Source organism: Marmota marmota, unplaced genomic scaffold (assembly GCF_001458135.2).
Source record: "Marmota marmota marmota unplaced genomic scaffold, marMar, whole genome shotgun sequence".
NCBI classification, from domain to species: Eukaryota; Metazoa; Chordata; class Mammalia; order Rodentia; family Sciuridae; genus Marmota; species Marmota marmota.
In genome coordinates this window covers 17283189-17300562 of record NW_026000101.1, presented here as the reverse complement: position 1 = coordinate 17300562, position 17374 = coordinate 17283189, and the positions used below count along the sequence as shown (strand labels likewise).

The 17374-nt window shown below is 42.2% G+C and overlaps 1 protein-coding gene across 21 annotated transcripts in view; it reads left to right on the top strand.

Annotated features, from left to right (window-relative positions):
- Unc13b (unc-13 homolog B) overlaps positions 1–17374 on the top strand; it is a 208967-nt gene that overhangs the window by 179426 nt on the left and 12167 nt on the right. For 10 of the 21 annotated variants that reach the window (XR_007340696.1, XR_007340695.1, XM_048783433.1 and 7 more), the window contains 14 exons: positions 837–842; positions 1636–1710; positions 2195–2414; positions 3869–4096; positions 4698–4839; positions 6655–6824; positions 7264–7379; positions 7731–7894; positions 8489–8639; positions 10383–10451; positions 12142–12231; positions 12565–12693; positions 15994–16121; positions 16736–16821. Coding sequence is in view for 19 of the 21 variants with exons in the window: in XM_048783433.1 (XP_048639390.1) it covers positions 837–842; positions 1636–1710; positions 2195–2414; positions 3869–4096; positions 4698–4839; positions 6655–6824; positions 7264–7379; positions 7731–7894; positions 8489–8639; positions 10383–10451; positions 12142–12231; positions 12565–12693; positions 15994–16121; positions 16736–16821 (1774 nt within the window). In the remaining 2 variants the exon portion in view is untranslated. The remainder of the gene's footprint in view (positions 1–836; positions 843–1635; positions 1711–2194; positions 2415–3868; positions 4097–4697; positions 4840–6654; positions 6825–7263; positions 7380–7730; positions 7895–8488; positions 8640–10382; positions 10452–12141; positions 12232–12564; positions 12694–15993; positions 16122–16735; positions 16822–17374) is intronic. The other 11 variants (XM_048783434.1, XM_015492374.2, XM_048783432.1 and 8 more) reach the window with 3 other exon arrangements.

The window sequence follows — 17374 nt, the reverse complement described above, 5'->3', positions numbered from 1 at the left end:
TAGATGTAAAAGTTAAAGTTAATCTTGGGACCTCTAGGATAACTAGAAGCTCCCACTCCATGTCGTACATTCTGAGGCAGGATCAGCTCAAGGAATTTTGTATAGTCTGTGGGTCACAGGGGTAGGGGAGAGCCCAGGCTGTCTCAGAGTCCCAGAGTCCTAAAGTTCAATATAAAGTATAAGGGTTCAGATTTAGTAAGATCTAAACCATTTCCTTATTTCCATTTACTGTTCCTGGTTCTTCCCTTTTTTCTCCCTATTCTATCCATTCTGGTTTTTTCTATCCACTCCTTTTCTTTCTTCTCCATTCCATGTTCTTTTTCTCCCTTTGGTTTCTTCCTCCTTAGCTGGCTGAATGAAAGTGTCATTTGATATTTTTCTCTTCTTTCTTTCCTTTATTTTCTATCATTTATGTATCTTGTTTCTCTTTTTTCCCCTCTTTTTCTTCCATTATCTAGCCAGATGAAGGTAAAATCTGATGTCATCTCTTTATTACCATCCTCCCTACTTTATTATTTCTCATCTCATCTTTCTTTTCTTTTTTCTCATCCTCTGTTCCCTCCTTACCTACCAGCAAGTATCTAGCTCATGTCTCATTTTTACTACTCTGTCTTTTACCCTTGTGTGTCTTTTATTGTGGCTTAACTCTAGAGTAGGAGCTCTAGGCCCTGGGCCCTGGTCAGCTGTCTGGGTTGAATTGGATAGAGACAGATGGGGTTGGGACATGTTTCCTACTTTATAATATGGGGACTGATCTCTCAGTTGCCTCTGAAAGTATTCAGGCCCTTGGGGGCTTTAACATCATGTTGTTCCTTTCTCTGCTTTCCTCGGTGCAGGCTATGGTGAGTGTCTCCAGAGCCCCTCCCTGTCCTCTGAGTCCATATCCCAAATCACTTGGGCCCCTCCCAGCTGATTTTTTGCTTAGCCTGATACGATGATTTGTGTCTGCCCAGTGCCCACTGCCTTAAGGAAACCAGGTGTCTCAGGAGCTGCCCCCCTAAAGGTTAGGCTTGGCAGACACAAGAATCCCTCTACTCAAGAGCCTGGCTAACAAGACAGCCCTGGCTTTCAGACCTAACTCTGTGCCTTGCTGGATTTGACTGAGACTGCATTGCCCTTTTCCTTGCCAAGTGCCCTGATCATTTGGGCTGCTGGCCTCTATAGTCCCCCAAGGATTGGGCATGGGGAGGTACCAGGGAATAGGGGTTAGCGTAGAATCATTGTTTCTAGTGATAGTCATTGAATGTGACTCTGACAGAATTGTGTGCCTCTCTTATTCTTATAACTTGTTTCCTTCTATCATTCTAAGCTTTTCATTTTCCTTTGCCTTCATATAAACAAGGAGTTTCTGTGGGGTAGGATACCTAAAGATAGTGAGAGAAGGAGAAATCCTTCTTGATTGTGGATGTCCTGAAGGAAGTGCTGTTTCTAACATTGTTAGAACAGTCTCCTGCTGGCCTTGAGTTTTGCAGAACTTGAGATACTTGTTACCTGTTGCCCAGGGGCAGTACTTGTGAGTGACAGTGAAAACAGAATGGAGTGATAGTCAAGTGACTTTGGTCACTGAAGCTCCTTCCCTGGGGCTTTGCCAGCTCTTGGTCATGGCCAGGGCTGACAGCAAGTCTTCTCTCACAGTCACTGGTCCAGTCCCGGAAGGCAGGGATTACTTCGGCAATGGCTACACGTACCTCTCTTAAGGATGAAGAGCTGGTAAGTGACCCGTGGGCTTTCACAAGTTCACTGGCCTCAGGACTGGTGATCATCTCTGGTGTGGCTGCGCTAACTGGGAATTCAAGAGTATAGGGCACACATTTCTGATGAAACATATTGATAGCAACAAGTCCCAGTTTTCTATATGGGGAGAGGCAAACCAGACCGGAGTCTCATTTTGAAGGGTTGACAACTGAACTTGGATTCTATGGTAGGCCTAGTACCCTCTGTTTCCCCAGAAAGCGTGAATGTTAGGATAAGGCTCAGACCCAGCATCAGGTCTAACCTGTGTTAGATGACCAGGAACACACTGTATTCAGAGCTTCTTTCAGCTAGGCTGGGCTATGGGCTAGGCCAGGCTAGCATATCTTTTCCATTGCCAGAGGAAGAACCAGGGTCCTAATTGTCCCACAGGGTCTCTGTTCTGGCATCTCCCCGCAGAGTCCTAAAATCACAGGTGGATAATTGGGTGTGTATTTTTCAGAAATCCCATGTATATAAGAAAACCCTGCAGGCCTTAATCTACCCCATCTCATGTACCACACCACACAACTTTGAAGTCTGGTCAGCTACCACCCCGACCTACTGCTATGAATGTGAAGGCCTACTCTGGGGCATTGCCCGGCAAGGCATGCGCTGCAGCCAGTGTGGGGTCAAGTGTCATGAGAAGTGCCAGGACCTGCTCAACGCCGACTGCCTGCAGCGTGAGTGCCCCTGTGGGATGAGGGTTGGACTGTCAGGGCAATAGAGCCTCTGCAAAATAGTTTGCAGTGGAGAGTTATGTTGGCTGAACCACCAGTCCATCTGATTCTTTTCAGAGAAGGTAGGGTACAAACTCAAGGGGTGATTCCTTTCCAGATAACAAATCTTATAGTCCCCTCTTAAGCACCTTTAGCAAAAATTCTTTGAGCTTTCTATATTCTTTTGACAGCTAGAATCTCTTCCAGGATTGAGTTGATCCTAGAGGCTAAACTTGAATAGTGTATACAGTAGCCTTATTTCCTAAATGACTAGAACTTGTTTAATCAGGGACTAAAACTAATAAGAAGAGAGAGTGAGTTCCATGAGGTTCCAGGCTTCACAGAGGAACTTCCTGAGGTCTAAACCCTAGAACCCACAAAAGGAATCATTTACTCCTTGTGTGTAGATTGAGATTTTAGACAATAGAATAGAAATTTCAAATAGATGGAGTCTATTGTCCAGGACAGTGTGTCAGTCTCCCAAGAGAAACTATATATGTGACTTGTATTATCATGAGGAGTGGGGAGAATGGGAACAGGAAAACAGCTAGCTCCTGTCAGGGGAAGTTGTATCGCCCAAAGCTTCTGTCTCCCTGCTCCCCTTCTGCCAGACTAGTACTAGCTGTTGCTGGGTCCCAGAAAAAGCAGGGGAGCGGGAGGTTGGAAAGTATTCTCCTCCTCCTTCAGTTTTCCCAGGTGTTACCCAGAACCAAGCCATAGTATTGAAAACTTTAAGGATTGTAGTAGAAAAAGGGAAAAATAGTCATAGTGACCATTTATTGAGTACCTGTAGATGCCAGGTTCTGGGCTAGGTTTTTACATATACTGTCTGAAATAATGCTTATTTCAGCCCTGAGAAATAAACATCATTATCTCCCCTTAGGAAAAAAAAAAACTAGTTCATGAGCTAGGAATGGTAGAGCCAGGACTTGAACCCAAGTCTGTCTGACACCAAAGGCCATACTTTTCTTATAATACCACACTGGAGGCATAAGACAGAGCCCAACTGTTGTGCCACATTGAGTTCTGGGATTTGTATCATGCTTGACATGGATGAGATGGGTTGTGTTAAGCTCATCCACCACCATTCCCTGATAACTCAGACATCTGTTGGTGTTATTTTGAGTTGGAGAGTTGATGAAAATTTTACCTACATATACAAATGAATAGTAAATGAACCCCCATCACAATTATCCAGATTTTGCTACCCTTTGAGTTGCAGATTCCACTGGCCAAGCAGCAGGCCCCACTGGCCAAGCAGCAGGCCCCATAGTAACTGGCTCTACCCAGAGATATTCCAGTCTCCCTATGCTTCTCCCACTGCTACACATCTTCGCCCAGGCACTGTTCCTCAGCTCAACCTTGGTCTAGTAGGTGGTCTGTTGGTTAATCCTGCTTTCTATCTGGTCATCTTTCAGGGGCTGCAGAAAAGAGCTCTAAACATGGAGCTGAGGACCGGACACAGAACATTATCATGGCCATGAAGGACCGCATGAAGATCCGAGAGCGAAATAAGCCGGAGATCTTTGAAGTTATCAGGGATGTCTTCACAGTGAGCAAAGTAGCCCACGTGCAGCAGATGAAAACAGTGAAGCAGAGTGTACTGGATGGCACTTCTAAATGGTCAGCCAAGATTACCATCACTGGTGAGCTGGCAAAAATTGGAGGGGACAGGGATTCCTGGGCTATGGAGAGGAGCCTGGGGAAGAAGCATCTTGAGTATGAGGGAGCAAGTGACTGGGGGGAAAGAAGATAGAACTAAGGGGAAGAGGGAGAGCCTCATTATTTAATACTCCTCCTCATCTAGACTGAGTCAGTGCTGGAAGAGGCAAGATTGGCAACTCCAAACCATGTGAACCATAATACAGGATTTGTATTATGATACCCTGACACTGTCCACTTGGTTAGCAGTTTGATATTATAAGAGCTCAAGATGGGAGGAGGGGAGAGATAGGTGACCAGGGAATAGTTAACTAGTAATTTATTAACCAGGTTAATGGAACTGAAGCATGCATACATTAGAGGGATGTAGCAGTGAGGGGTAAATTGTTATTTATTTAGGGTTTGGGTAGGGAGCTGGAATTGTTAGGGCTAGTTTTTAAGAGAAAGGCAGTGGCCCAAGACTACATATAGCTATGGAGGAGCATAGGGAGAGGGAGGCTGCTCTAAGGGAAGAGCCTATGAGTGAGGGCTCCTCACTTACTCTGAAGTCTAATCTGAAGCCCCCTGTATGTGCTTGGGTTGCAGTGGTATGTGCCCAGGGCTTACAAGCCAAGGACAAAACAGGATCCAGTGACCCTTATGTGACTGTGCAAGTTGGTAAAACCAAGAAGCGTACCAAGACCATTTTTGGAAACTTGAATCCTGTTTGGGAGGAGAAGTTCCATTTGTAAGTTACAGAGGGTTTTGTCTTACCTGAGACTGTGTATTTTAGAAGCAGCATTACATCCTGCTTTTCTGGAGTCCTGGGAAGAGGCAAAGGCAGTGAAGAAATCCCATTTCCCACATTCCTCACTTGGGCAGCAGCCATTCTTTGTCTAGACATAGCACTTTTCCCATACCTTTTCTTAACTGAGTATTTATGAGATCTCTGGGTACCCCATTTTTCTTTTTCTAACTACCCTGTTGTACTTTCCAGCCCTGTCACCCTGTCTAAGAAGGGTTGGGCTTTCTTTCTTTTTTCCTTTTTTTTTTTGTTTGGACACTGAGGATTGAACCAATGGGAATTTAATGAGTTATGTCCTCAGCCCTTTTTATTTTTTATTTTGAGGCAGTGTCTCACTAAGTTGCTTAGGGCCTCACTAAACTGCTGAAGCTGGCCTCAAACTTGTGATCCTCCTTTCTCAGCCTCCTGAGTACTGGGATTACAGATGTGTGCTGCCCTACTCAGCTAGGTTTGGGTTGTTCTAAGGAGTGAGGAAAGAATGTCCTTGTCCTATAACTGGATAATGCTGACTTGAAGATGGAAATCTGGGGTCTGGAGAAGTTTCCGTTTCCCTTCAGGGAAACTTTTCTTCCTGTCTCAGCTTTCACCTCCTTTCTTTTTCCATTAACTCATTTTTTATAGTTTATTTTATATGACAGTAAAGGTTGATTTTGAAAAATAGTGAACTCTGGCCTAGGAGTTGGACTAATATCTGGAGAATCCAGATGCTTCATCTTCCCACTTTTAATGCCTAGGGATCAGGACTTTGGATCTGAATCAGCTAAGAAGATGGCTATGTAGAAGCCGTCTTCTGTTGACTCCTCATAGAATTTGTGTGGAAGAGAATTGTGGTGTAAAATTAATCTCTAATCCAGGGCAACAGTTTCTGGAAGAAGCAACCATTTCTTTGAGAATCTGAATGGTTTCTGCTTGACTCTATGACCAATTTTAAGTGAATTGGCTCTGTGGTCATTTTTGCTCACTTTTAGTAAATAAACTTAAGTTCCTGTTTTGTATAAGACTCTCTACACCGTTGTGTGTATCAAAGTGAACAAGACACTCCCTGGTTTCAAGAAGCTCAATGTTGATTGGTCCATTATTTTTCAGTTCAGCAGTAGTTACACTGAAATATTTTAACAGAAATGTGAAAAGATATTATAAGAACATAGAAAAAGAAACAGCAAGGTCTACTGAGTATAACTTTTGGGTGAGAGAACAGGATCCAGAAAACAACTTCTGGGGAAGAGAACATGATTGGAACCTGGGCAGTTCCCTTATCCAAAGCAAACACCATAGAGGAGATGGTGATTCAAGGGAATAATAAAGGAAAATAGAAGTTCACCAGGCACATAGTTGAAAAGATGGAGGATTTACATAGAGAGCTAACAAGCAGATAAGATGGACCCACCAAAAACATCTAGCACCTTTACTGACTTCGTGTCTCAGAGCTGGGGAGGGAGCAAAGTAGTTGCTTCCTAGGTCTCTGGCATGTCTAGCTATTGTCCTGTTACTATTGCTAAGACAGCTGCAGAGAAAGTCAAAATTGACCCTGATTACACATTCTCCTTCTTTGTTTCAAGGTAATAAGGACTAGATAATGACACACACAACTACTCAAGCTAAGGGATAGCTGGGAACTTTAGTATCACTGGCCCCTGACTCCTCTTGCTCTTTCAGGCTCTGAAATACAGTTGATGGACCTTTTGGGAGGGAATTTGAAGTGATAGGAGTGGTGATACTGGGTCTTTCCCTAACAGAGCCTGCCTAAATCTCTTACAGTGAGTGCCATAACTCCTCTGACCGCATTAAGGTACGTGTGTGGGATGAGGATGATGACATCAAATCAAGAGTAAAGCAGCGGCTAAAGCGAGAGTCTGATGATTTCCTTGGCCAAACCATCATCGAGGTTCGGACACTGAGTGGCGAGATGGATGTCTGGTACAATCTGGGTGAGGAAAACAGACCAGAAGAAGTTGCTAGGAAAGGAGGGCACAAGAGGGGATTTGGGCAAATCTCCCATCTACCAAATCACTAATCCCCAAAGCATATCTCTCTACAGAAGCTGTCCTATCTTCAGAGAGCTGACTGTGGGTAGGAATGGATGATAGGGAAGTTGTGGTGGTAGGAACTCACTCTGGCTAAACATTCTCCAGGTTGCAGAAGGCCCTTTAGTCTTCATTCTCATCCCTAATGCCTTTAGCTTCCTAACTACTTCTGTTCTCTTATCTAGCTAGTATAGGGGTATTTGTAGGGTCACTATAGTAAGTTCACCCTATTGGGAAAATTCCTGGGTTCTTGCCATTTTTTCCCTGGGTTAAGCCAGAATGGGGCTGTTTGCACTGTCTGTAGTTGTATTGGTGTTAATCTCCAGTCTTCTTTCATCCTTAGAGAAGAGGACAGACAAGTCAGCCGTCTCGGGAGCTATTCGACTACAGATCAATGTGGAGATCAAGGGGGAGGAGAAGGTAGCCCCGTACCATGTGCAGTATACATGCCTCCATGAGGTGAGCCAGCCCTTTGTAGGTGTGTGGAGGTGTGCTGGGGCTAGAAAGCAGTGAGAAACCATTGAGGATTGCTAGATGGTTGAGGATCTGGAGATTGTTTTTCATTTATTCCTTGGCTTTCTGTGCTATCCAGGAAGGCTGAGGGAGGGATGGAGCCCAGACTCAGTTCTCTTTTATTAATGTGAGAACAACCTGCTGGGGCCTCAGGAGCCACCAAGCAGTAACTCAAAGGACAGAATTAATAAGGATCCTATTAACATTCTCTTGGACTTTATCAGTAGTATTTGGTTTTGCTTTTTTTTTTTTAATCTCTATTTAACTCTTTCCTTTTCTCTGTTCTGTATCCTGCAGAACCTTTTCCATTATCTCACAGACATTCAGGGTAGTGGAGGAGTCCAGATTCCTGAGGCTCGAGGAGATGATGCATGGAAGGTGTACTTTGATGAGACAGCCCAAGAAATTGTGGATGAATTTGCCATGCGCTATGGCATTGAGTCCATATATCAGGCTATGACGTAAGGCTCTCCTGGGGCTCTGGGAATTGACTACTTATTCTTGGGGTGGCTGTAGGAAAAAGGATGTGGTGGACAGGTGTTTAGTGTGGGGTAGTATGCAAGGATTTTTTAGTTCACTCTATGCCTCAAGGCAAAGAAAGGAAGTGTGTTTGTATCTCAAAGAAGGTATTTATCTGTCTACTCCCAAATTCAGGAATTGGAATGGAAAAGGGCATAAGAGGGAACGCAAGCACACACCTGCCCAGACATTACAGGCCTGAATAGACAGGGCATGTGTATCCTCATATATATGTGGGGGTGACCAACAAGCTGACCTAGACTGGCCTGGGAGTTGAAGAGGACACTAAACTATAGGGAAAGCAGTTGTGTGCAGAGTCAACCTGGACTCCCTTAATAGGAGTTCATAATTGATGTTGTGAGAAGTATTGGTGAGCCTACCCCTAGAGCTGTACACAGGAAGCAGCCCTGTATAAGCAAAGAGTCGTGATCTCCCTGGCTATGCATCATTGATTTCACAACCTTATTGAATTTCTACTTGGCTTTTGCTGCAAAGCTCTGCAGAGTCTTTGAGAATGAAGATGTTGTTTTTTTCAGGCATTTTGCATGTTTGTCATCCAAATACATGTGTCCTGGTGTGCCAGCAGTGATGAGCACCTTACTGGCCAACATCAATGCCTACTATGCCCACACAACCGCCTCTACCAATGTCTCTGCATCTGACCGCTTTGCAGCCTCCAACTTTGGGGTGAGTGTGATATAAACACATAATATGCCTATTTGTTATCAATTAATAAAAATTTGATTTTTCCTAGCCAGTTATGTAGAGTCAATGTGCCTAAAATTCAGGTAGTTGCCACCTTTTTTTAAAATATTTATTTTTTAGTTGTAATTGGGCACAATACCTTTGTTTTATTTATTTATTTTTATGTGGTGCTGAGGATCAAACCCAGGTCCTTGCACGTGCTAGGTGAGCGCTCTACTACTGAGCCACAACCCCAGCCCAGGTAGTTGCCACCTTAATAGATGAAACTTCTTTCCTTATGGATATGTAGATTATATTAATTGACTAGGCTCAGACACAGATAAATGATAGCACCACTGTAGTGTTAGCAGGATTGCTACTTGGTCTCAGACAGAACTCTCTGGGTTAACAACTTGGCTAAGTCACCATGTTTTTCAGTCTTACAGGTCCACAAATGGACCTTTCTTAATATTATTTAGTCTCTGCTTCAGACTTAAATCTTTTACGATTATATAAGGCTGATTATATAAGGCTGATGATGTCTTAAGTGAGGATGACAATGTGTACCTGGACTATTTTCCCTTTCCAGGTTATGTTCTTCTGGATTAAAGTACCAGAGAAGTTGAATCATTAACTCATAATGTCACCTGACATAAATTTGCTATAAACCAGAAGAAATATTTTTGACCCATCACAGAGGGTCCCTTTGTAGGGATAAAATTGCTTATATTGCCCCATCTATTGAGTCCATGAGCCCTGCTTTTTGATATTAATCACTTTTTTTTTGTTATTGTTGATAGGTTCTTTCTGTAGGTGAATTGATGTAATTGATTAAGCCATTCAAATATATTTCATTTTGTCTCATTCCATCATGAATTGACATAATCAATATCTATATCTAAACATATAATTAACATGAGTACTAAAAATGCTGTGTACAGCTTTCAAGTACATGATCCTACACTAAATTATACTTTTTCTATGAAAATCAATATTAAAATAGTATGTATTACATAATTAACAATTAAAAATTATACATTAAGGTAAATTAGAAAGTTGTTTAAAAAGAGACCCCTTCCCAGGAACAGTGGTGCACATACCTGTAATCCCAGCAACTCAGGAGGCTAGGGCAGGAGGATCACAACTTCAAAGCCTGTTTCAGAATAAAAAATAAAAGGGCTGGGGATGTGACTCAGTGGTTAAGGGCCCCTGGGTTCAATCCCCAGTACCCAAAAATAAAAAGAGACTCCTCATGTCTGACTGTCTTCTAAATGCCTCACCATTTATATCTTCCATCTTCACTGCCAGGCTATGGCTATATAATTGCTATGCATTATCCCAAGATAAGTCAAGAGACCTCAGAACTCAGGAACAAGTTGGAGAATGTGCTTGACATTTTTTTTTTTTATCTGACTGATACACAAATACACGAGTAATGTCCTGTCAACTTGGATATGGAAAGGAATGTTTCCCTTTCCAGGGACTTGACTTTCCCCTCATCAGTGTGAGAAGATTCCATAGTTTGAGACAGAACAGCTAAGAAATGGGAAAGGAACCACCCCTCTTCTTTTTCCTTTACATTGTTTGTTCTCCCCATGGGCAGAGATGGGGTAGGAAATGTTGCCAGCCAGATGTCTCCTCCATACCCTGTCTGCTCACCCAGAAATAGTTCTATTTCTGATGTAGTTTAGGGGTCTCTGGAATAGATTTTCTCTCTTTTCCTCAATATTTGTTTTTCACCCTCAGAAAGAGAGATTTGTAAAACTTCTGGACCAGCTGCACAACTCACTGAGGATAGACCTCTCTACATACAGAGTAAGTGAAGACATGGCTGTGAGGTGGGATGATAGATAATATCAAATTCAGTAGAGAGACATAGGCCAATCTTGGTTATAAAGGCTGAAAACAGGAAAAATTGGTCCGTCATCACACACCCTCCTGGGTGGCCAGTATTACTGACAGCTGTGGTTCTCCTAACTCCAAGGACCATGAAGTTTATAAAATCAGGTTGTTTGTTACAGACAGTTGGCTTTCAAACACCACTTAACATTATTCTATAGACTCTCTGAAAACATTCCCATTAGAGAGTTTCCTGAAGATACCTCTTCTAAAAGTGTCCTTTAAAAAATTATAAACTTGTCAGGTTAGGTGGTACATACTTGTAATCCCAGCTACTTGGGAGATTAAGGCAGAAGGATCTTGAGTCTGAGGCCTGTATGAGTAACATAGGGAAGCCTGTCATACTTTCCTCATTTTTCAGGGGAAGCATGAGAATGTCATTTTGGGGGAAAAAAGTAGCTTGGCATGGGCAAGTAATTTGTATCAGAGTGACGTCATATCCATGCCTAGGATGGAGGGAGGAAATAGTTGTAGTAGGAAGATGGATATATTGGATGGGGCAGGAAAAGGAAATGGGTTTTTTTTTCCAGCTCCTCCTAAGTTACATCTTTTTAGAATGGATTTATTACTCACTTTAAATGTTGTGAATTTACAGAGAATGCATTGTACACACATTAAAAAGTAAGTACAAAAACAACCTCAAAAAAAAACTTTAAAAAAAAGTGAGGTTTTATATGTACTTCCAGTGTCCTTCATTTGCAAAAATAATGGGGAGATGACTGTATATCTTATTTTTGGCATATAAGTAGCCATTCAAAAGTTTTAAAACTGACCCTTGGGAACCAGACACGGTGGCTCATCCTATAATCCCAGCAACTCGCAAGGCTGAGTCGGGAAGATCACAAGTTCCAGGCCAGCCTCAGCAACTTAGCAGGATCTCACAAAACTAAAAATAAAAAGGGCTGGGAATGTAGCTCAGTATGGTAAAGTACCTCTGGGTTCAATTCCTAGTATCAAAAAACAAAAACAAAACAAACAAACTGACTCTTAAAGTGGAGAGTGGCTCATTGCCTCCTTTCACTCCTGCATGCAGCTTCTTCTAAAACGCATTCCGAAAGGAATGAAGTAAGGCATGCAGGAAAATCCTAAGGATCTCACTCCAAAGAAGTTCTGCTCAGAGCTCTACCATCTGGCTCCAGAATAGTAGAAGAGATAGGGTCTACTGTATGAAAGTACAGGTCCTAGATCTCAGATTGATCTTAATGTAGTGGGACTACACTTATATTCCAGGATATACAGTTAGATTGTAATTTTTGAAGAACTCACTGGGTGTAAGAACCTTCATCCATGAAAACTGTGTGTGTGTGTGTTTGGGGGTGGGGGGGTAGGGGGGTGTTCATTTGAACAAAAACATTGCATGGAAAGTAGGATTGTGGGAAGGATATGTTGCTTTCTGAGCTGTGGAGTATTAATCTCTGCTTTGGGGAAGGACCTGTCTTTAGGTTCTTGAAAAGAAAGAGGGAGACAATATCACAGGTTTTTTTGTTTGTTTGTTTTGCCCAGCTCAACTATAGAAAATCTCAGTGGGTTACTTTTGATTGAATTTTGGCAGATAAAATTTTCATATTCCTCTGTTCCTCTCTTACATTTGCTTGATTTGTAACAGAATAATTTCCCTGCTGGGAGCCCTGAGCGGCTTCAGGATTTAAAATCCACAGTGGATTTGCTGACCAGCATTACTTTCTTCAGAATGAAGGTAAGGATGAACTGGGCTGATTTGCTAGGCTGAAGATGTGACCACAGGAGAGTAAGAATCACTGGGCAGAGCTGGTGGATACAGGATTCTCTAAGCTTACATTTCCATACATCTGTTCCCTGGGTTACTTCTGAGAGAGTACATAGACAGTAGGAAAACAAGGATGAGTTGTAAATTCTCCCCATCAGTTTTCCTGGCAATTTCATCACAGAGCAAGGTCTAGGAACACAGAAATGAATGGAAGACTCTGTAGTGGGTTTGGGGAATGCTGGGGAGGATATCATATATAGGTGAGCAGGACCCTGAGCCTGTATTTCTTCTATCAATCAACAGGTACAAGAACTGCAGAGCCCTCCAAGAGCCAGCCAGGTGGTAAAGGATTGTGTGAAGGCCTGTTTGAACTCCACATATGAGTATATCTTCAACAACTGCCATGACTTATACAATCGCCAGTATCAGCTGGTAAGAAATTTGGGGTTAAGTGGGGCCAGCTGACTATAACTCTTTGGAGCCTGAGATTTTTTTTTTTTTTTTGCAAGAAGCATAGTGGAAGGAGCTCAGGACAAAGTCCTTGATGTGCTCAGGGTAAATGAGTTATAGATTATGAAATATCTAAACCATGTGAGACATTTGTGGATTAGCAGGGACTCTTGGACAAAATGTGACACCTGAGTTGAACAGAAATAGCAATAAGTTTTACTTTCGTGCTGAAGAAAGTGAACCTATATTTAAGCATAGTTGAGGTGTTCAGTAGTGGAATTCTCAGTTTGTTGTGGTCATTTTTTCTTGCTGAAGGTTAATTTTGTTCTGACTCATAGTGATCACTATAAGGTCTGTGTTGCCTTCCCCTGAGATCTGTTGCTGTCCCTCTGCACTCCTGGCTCATAAAAGTCTAACTTTTCTCTCTGGTCACTTTTGTCTGCAATGTCTTCTGTGGTATAATTCACCATCTAATTCTCAAGGCCAACCTGCTCCTTCTGTGAGGCTGTGCTGTTTCACCTGTTTTAGGCTGGCATCCTAAATCAGTGCCTGGTGACACTATCTATTTCTAGATCCTTCAAATTTTACATATATTTCCCCAGACCCTTTGGCCCCCATTTAAAAACCTGGACTTCCTTCTAGATCCAATTACTCAGTTACCGTTTCTGTCTTAGTAATATCTTGATAGCCGTACAGAGTAGCTTTCCTTCAGTTTAACAAATAATATGTTGTTTGTCTGTCCTACGCCAGGTCTGAGGAAAGCACAGTACTCCTTTAGTAAGTTCAGTCTTATGAGCATATATGTAACTGTAATCAAAGTAGTCCATTAGAAGGGTCTCTTTTAAAGAGATAAGGATGAGAGGATTCCAAGGAGGAAGTTACTCTTGATCAGATATGAGGGAAAGCTACATAAAACAAGGGGCATTTGAGATAGACTTTGAAAGGTAATAGGACCAAATAGGACTCTATTGATCTAAATTTATTGAGCATTTATCCTTTAATTCTATTTTTAATGCTTCCTAGGAGAACCTTAGTAAAGACTAAGATCTTGCTGCTTCCTCTCATTCCCAAATGTGCTTTTTGCAGCAGTCATATATTTAAAGCATCCTTCTTTTATGGTTTATAAAAATTGGTTCTGACAGCTATGGGAGGTTTTTCTGGGGTCCTTGTTTTGCTTGCTATATTCTGGGTTCCTCTGTTAACCATCTATGAATTCTCTCTTGTTGTGGGGGGAACACCATCATCACTTTTGATCTTTCAGCTATGCAGATATTGATTTGAATATTTGGTCCCTGTGCTCCAGCCTGAGAATAAAATGTAGACTTTGAAGAGGGCCTGAAAATTATACAAATACTTGCTTTAGTCTTTTTTATTTTGCTATCTGCCTTTTTCTTTTTCTCATTCTAATTTTCTTATTGTTCAATATTTACACTGGGGAAAAACTTTGATATTGTTAATATTTCCATTACTGACCTTCAGTCATTGGTTCAATCATCAATCCATTCATTTAACAAACAGGCAATTAGAGATGTAAAGTTGAGTAAGACACATTTCTGCCTTAGGGGAGTTTATTGTTTACTGGAGATGGAAACAAATTGCTACATTTATTGTTCTTTTTATTTTTATTATATTTTATTGTAGTTGTAGTTCTCTGATAGGTCTGTACTAGAGTTTCACAGAAAGTGCTCTGGGACCCCAGAGGAGTAGTATCTTAACCAGACTAGGGGTGTCAGGGAACATTTCACAGAAGTAAAGTTCAACCTGGGTTTTAAGGAAGGAGTAAGACTTAGCTTCAAAAAGGATCTGGAAGAATGAGGAGAGGATACCATGTGAAGAAAATAGAATGTTTGGTAGCGCAAAATTGTACATGAGTATGCTAATTTAAGAAAATAAAAGCAATTTAATTAGGATAGTTATAGCATCAGGCTTTGGAATTCAGCTATGTGAGAATCTTGGTTCTGCTGTTTACAGTTGTATGACCTTGAGCAAGTCATAAAACCTTGCTGTCCCCCAGTTTCATCATCTGAAAATGAAGGTGAAAATAATTCTACTTAATGGAGTTATTCTGAGAATCAAACAAGATAATAATGTGTAAAGTTCTTAGAATGCCTGGTACTGTAATAAGGACGTAGTGATCATGGTGTGGTGCTGGCTTCAACAGGAAAGAGAAGTGATAAGACATGAGGTTGAGAGAGGTCATATTCTGAAGAACATTTGTGTCAAGCTAAGGAGTTTAAACATAATTGAAGGCCTTTAAAAGACTTTAAACAGAGGAATAACAGTGAGATTTCCCTTATAGTAAGATCACTAAATACCTAGAGGAGGTATTGGAGTAAAGTTTAAAGACCAGTCAGGAGATCCTTGAATGATAAGATCCAGCCAGAATTGTTTCAGAAAAAGTAAAAGGAAGAAATGTATATAAGTGATTTTACTGAGGTAGAATCAATAGGATTTAGATTCTGTCTTGGTTTCTGGTAACTTCTTAGTGACCCAGGTTTATTAAGGACTGTTAGAGACTTTTCAGTGACATGACATCACATAAAAGCCATATTCTTGCCATTCTGGGCAGCTTCACCTTTGCCTTTGTCCCAGTGAGAAATAACATCCACTCCAATATCTCTATAGAAACTCCTACTTGTCCCTTCTGGGGTCTGAATGTGAAGTGGCTCCTCTTTTCCTGAGATCCACTCTTCCCTTGTCTCTTTTCAAGCAAACTTTTTTCTTATCCAGCTAGGCAGTTAGCTTCTTAGATGCAGGTCTTCTCCCCAATGACCTTTAGTGGGTCAATAGAAGACTACCCTCCTGAAAGTTAGGCCAAAAAGCATACAAGGTCTGGCTAGTAGTTCACATAGAATTAGAAGGAGCTTCTCAGAGCTGAGATATGTGTGTGTGGCAGGGCGGGGAGTGGGTGCTCAGAGAAGGGATACCACTAGAAGAGGGTGTCTGCAGAACTATACCTACTTAGGGAAACTAGAGAGGAGCTCACTTCATCCAGGGAGTCATCTACTGGAGCAAATGAGAAGGAGAAGGAAGGGGACCTTCATGTCTCCTGGACAGACCAAGCTTGTCAGAGCAGTAACCTGGGCCTGGGAAGTGACCTTTTCAAGAGAGAAAGGGCCTCCTAGTAGTCACTCCTTTCATGGAACAGGGACAGTCTTATGGAACACAGGCTCAAGGAAGGGTCCCTGATCTAGAGGAAGGGGCATGGGATGGGGAATAAAAAGAGAAAGATTTAAGATACTCTCCAATTCTTTTGTCTCTCACTGTCTACTCTGGAACAAGAAGCAGGAGCTACCTCTAGAGGAACAAGGTCCCAGCATTCGGAACCTGGATTTTTGGCCCAAACTCATCACACTCATTGTGTCAATCATAGAGGAAGATAAAAATTCCTATACACCTGTTCTGAACCAGTGAGTATTACCCTACATGACCCTGTCTGGTTGGTGATTGCTCTGTCCATCTGTCTAACAGCTTCTTTCTTTCCTATCTCTGTATGTTTACAGTGCCACCTCTTCCTCCTGTCCGTCAGTCTGTCCCTCTGTCCCTTGTATCTGTCTGGGTAACTGTTTCTGGAGACAGGTGTGGAAACATAATGGGGGGCTCTGCCCAGACTGAGCCAGCCTCCCTGGAGTGAGAGGCTGCTGGGAGCCCTAGGGGATCCAGAGACCATGTGTGTATGTTTCTGTCCATTGTGATTAAAGTGGGACTTCATAGAGCCCACCCCCTTGCCTTTTCTCCTCCACCTTATTTAGCTTAGACCTGCCTTCACCCTCAACCCTCCTTTGGGCCTCAATTCCTTTATTTTGGGGCATTTTCTCCCCTGGACCCTCCTTGCCTCAGGGGATCCCCTTTGCCCTTACTTGTCTTATCAGTCCCTGGATTCCTTTTCTCCATATGAAACTAGCTCCGTTCCCTTGGCTTCTCCTCTCTTCAGTATGAACTCCCAAGTAGTAGGCATTTTGGAATTAATCACATCAAATAACTCTTGCCCTGTTCTCTGATTGTGGTTTCTTCTGTTATTCAGGTTTCCTCAGGAATTGAATGTGGGAAAAGTCAGCGCAGAAGTGATGTGGCATCTGTTTGCCCAAGACATGAAATACGCATTAGAGGGTAAGGGTCTGCCCAAGTCAGTGGGTTTCAGGCTCCTATCCCAAGCACCTTGTAAGCTGTCCATTCCTCTCCTGGGCAACTATAAGTTCTGGGTAAATGGTGCAATGAGACTAGAGGGATTCTAGCCATGGTAGGAAGTGGACCTTAGGAGACTTTGGGTGGGCAGAGCTAAAGCCAAAGGAAATAATGGAAATGGCTCTGTGTGGAAACATAATAGGGGGCCCTGTAGGTGTAGGATACACTGAGATCAACTCATCCCATGGTGGGCATTCCCAGAAAGGTGGACTCCTCTTCCCAAGCAAACCTTTTCCTTATCCAACTAGGCAAGTTAGCTTCCAAGAGAATGGTCTTGTGAAACTTATCCTTACCATTTTAAATAATCAGAGATCTTTAAATACATAGCTAGATGTTGTTATTTTCTCATATTGGACACTGACTCCCCTAACTTTCCTAGAAAGCTGCTCTGGATTAATGTGACAAAGCCATTTCTTTCCTTATTACTCCTATAGAGCAGGGCCACAGATGTTATTATTCATCTCATTCATTTAGCTTA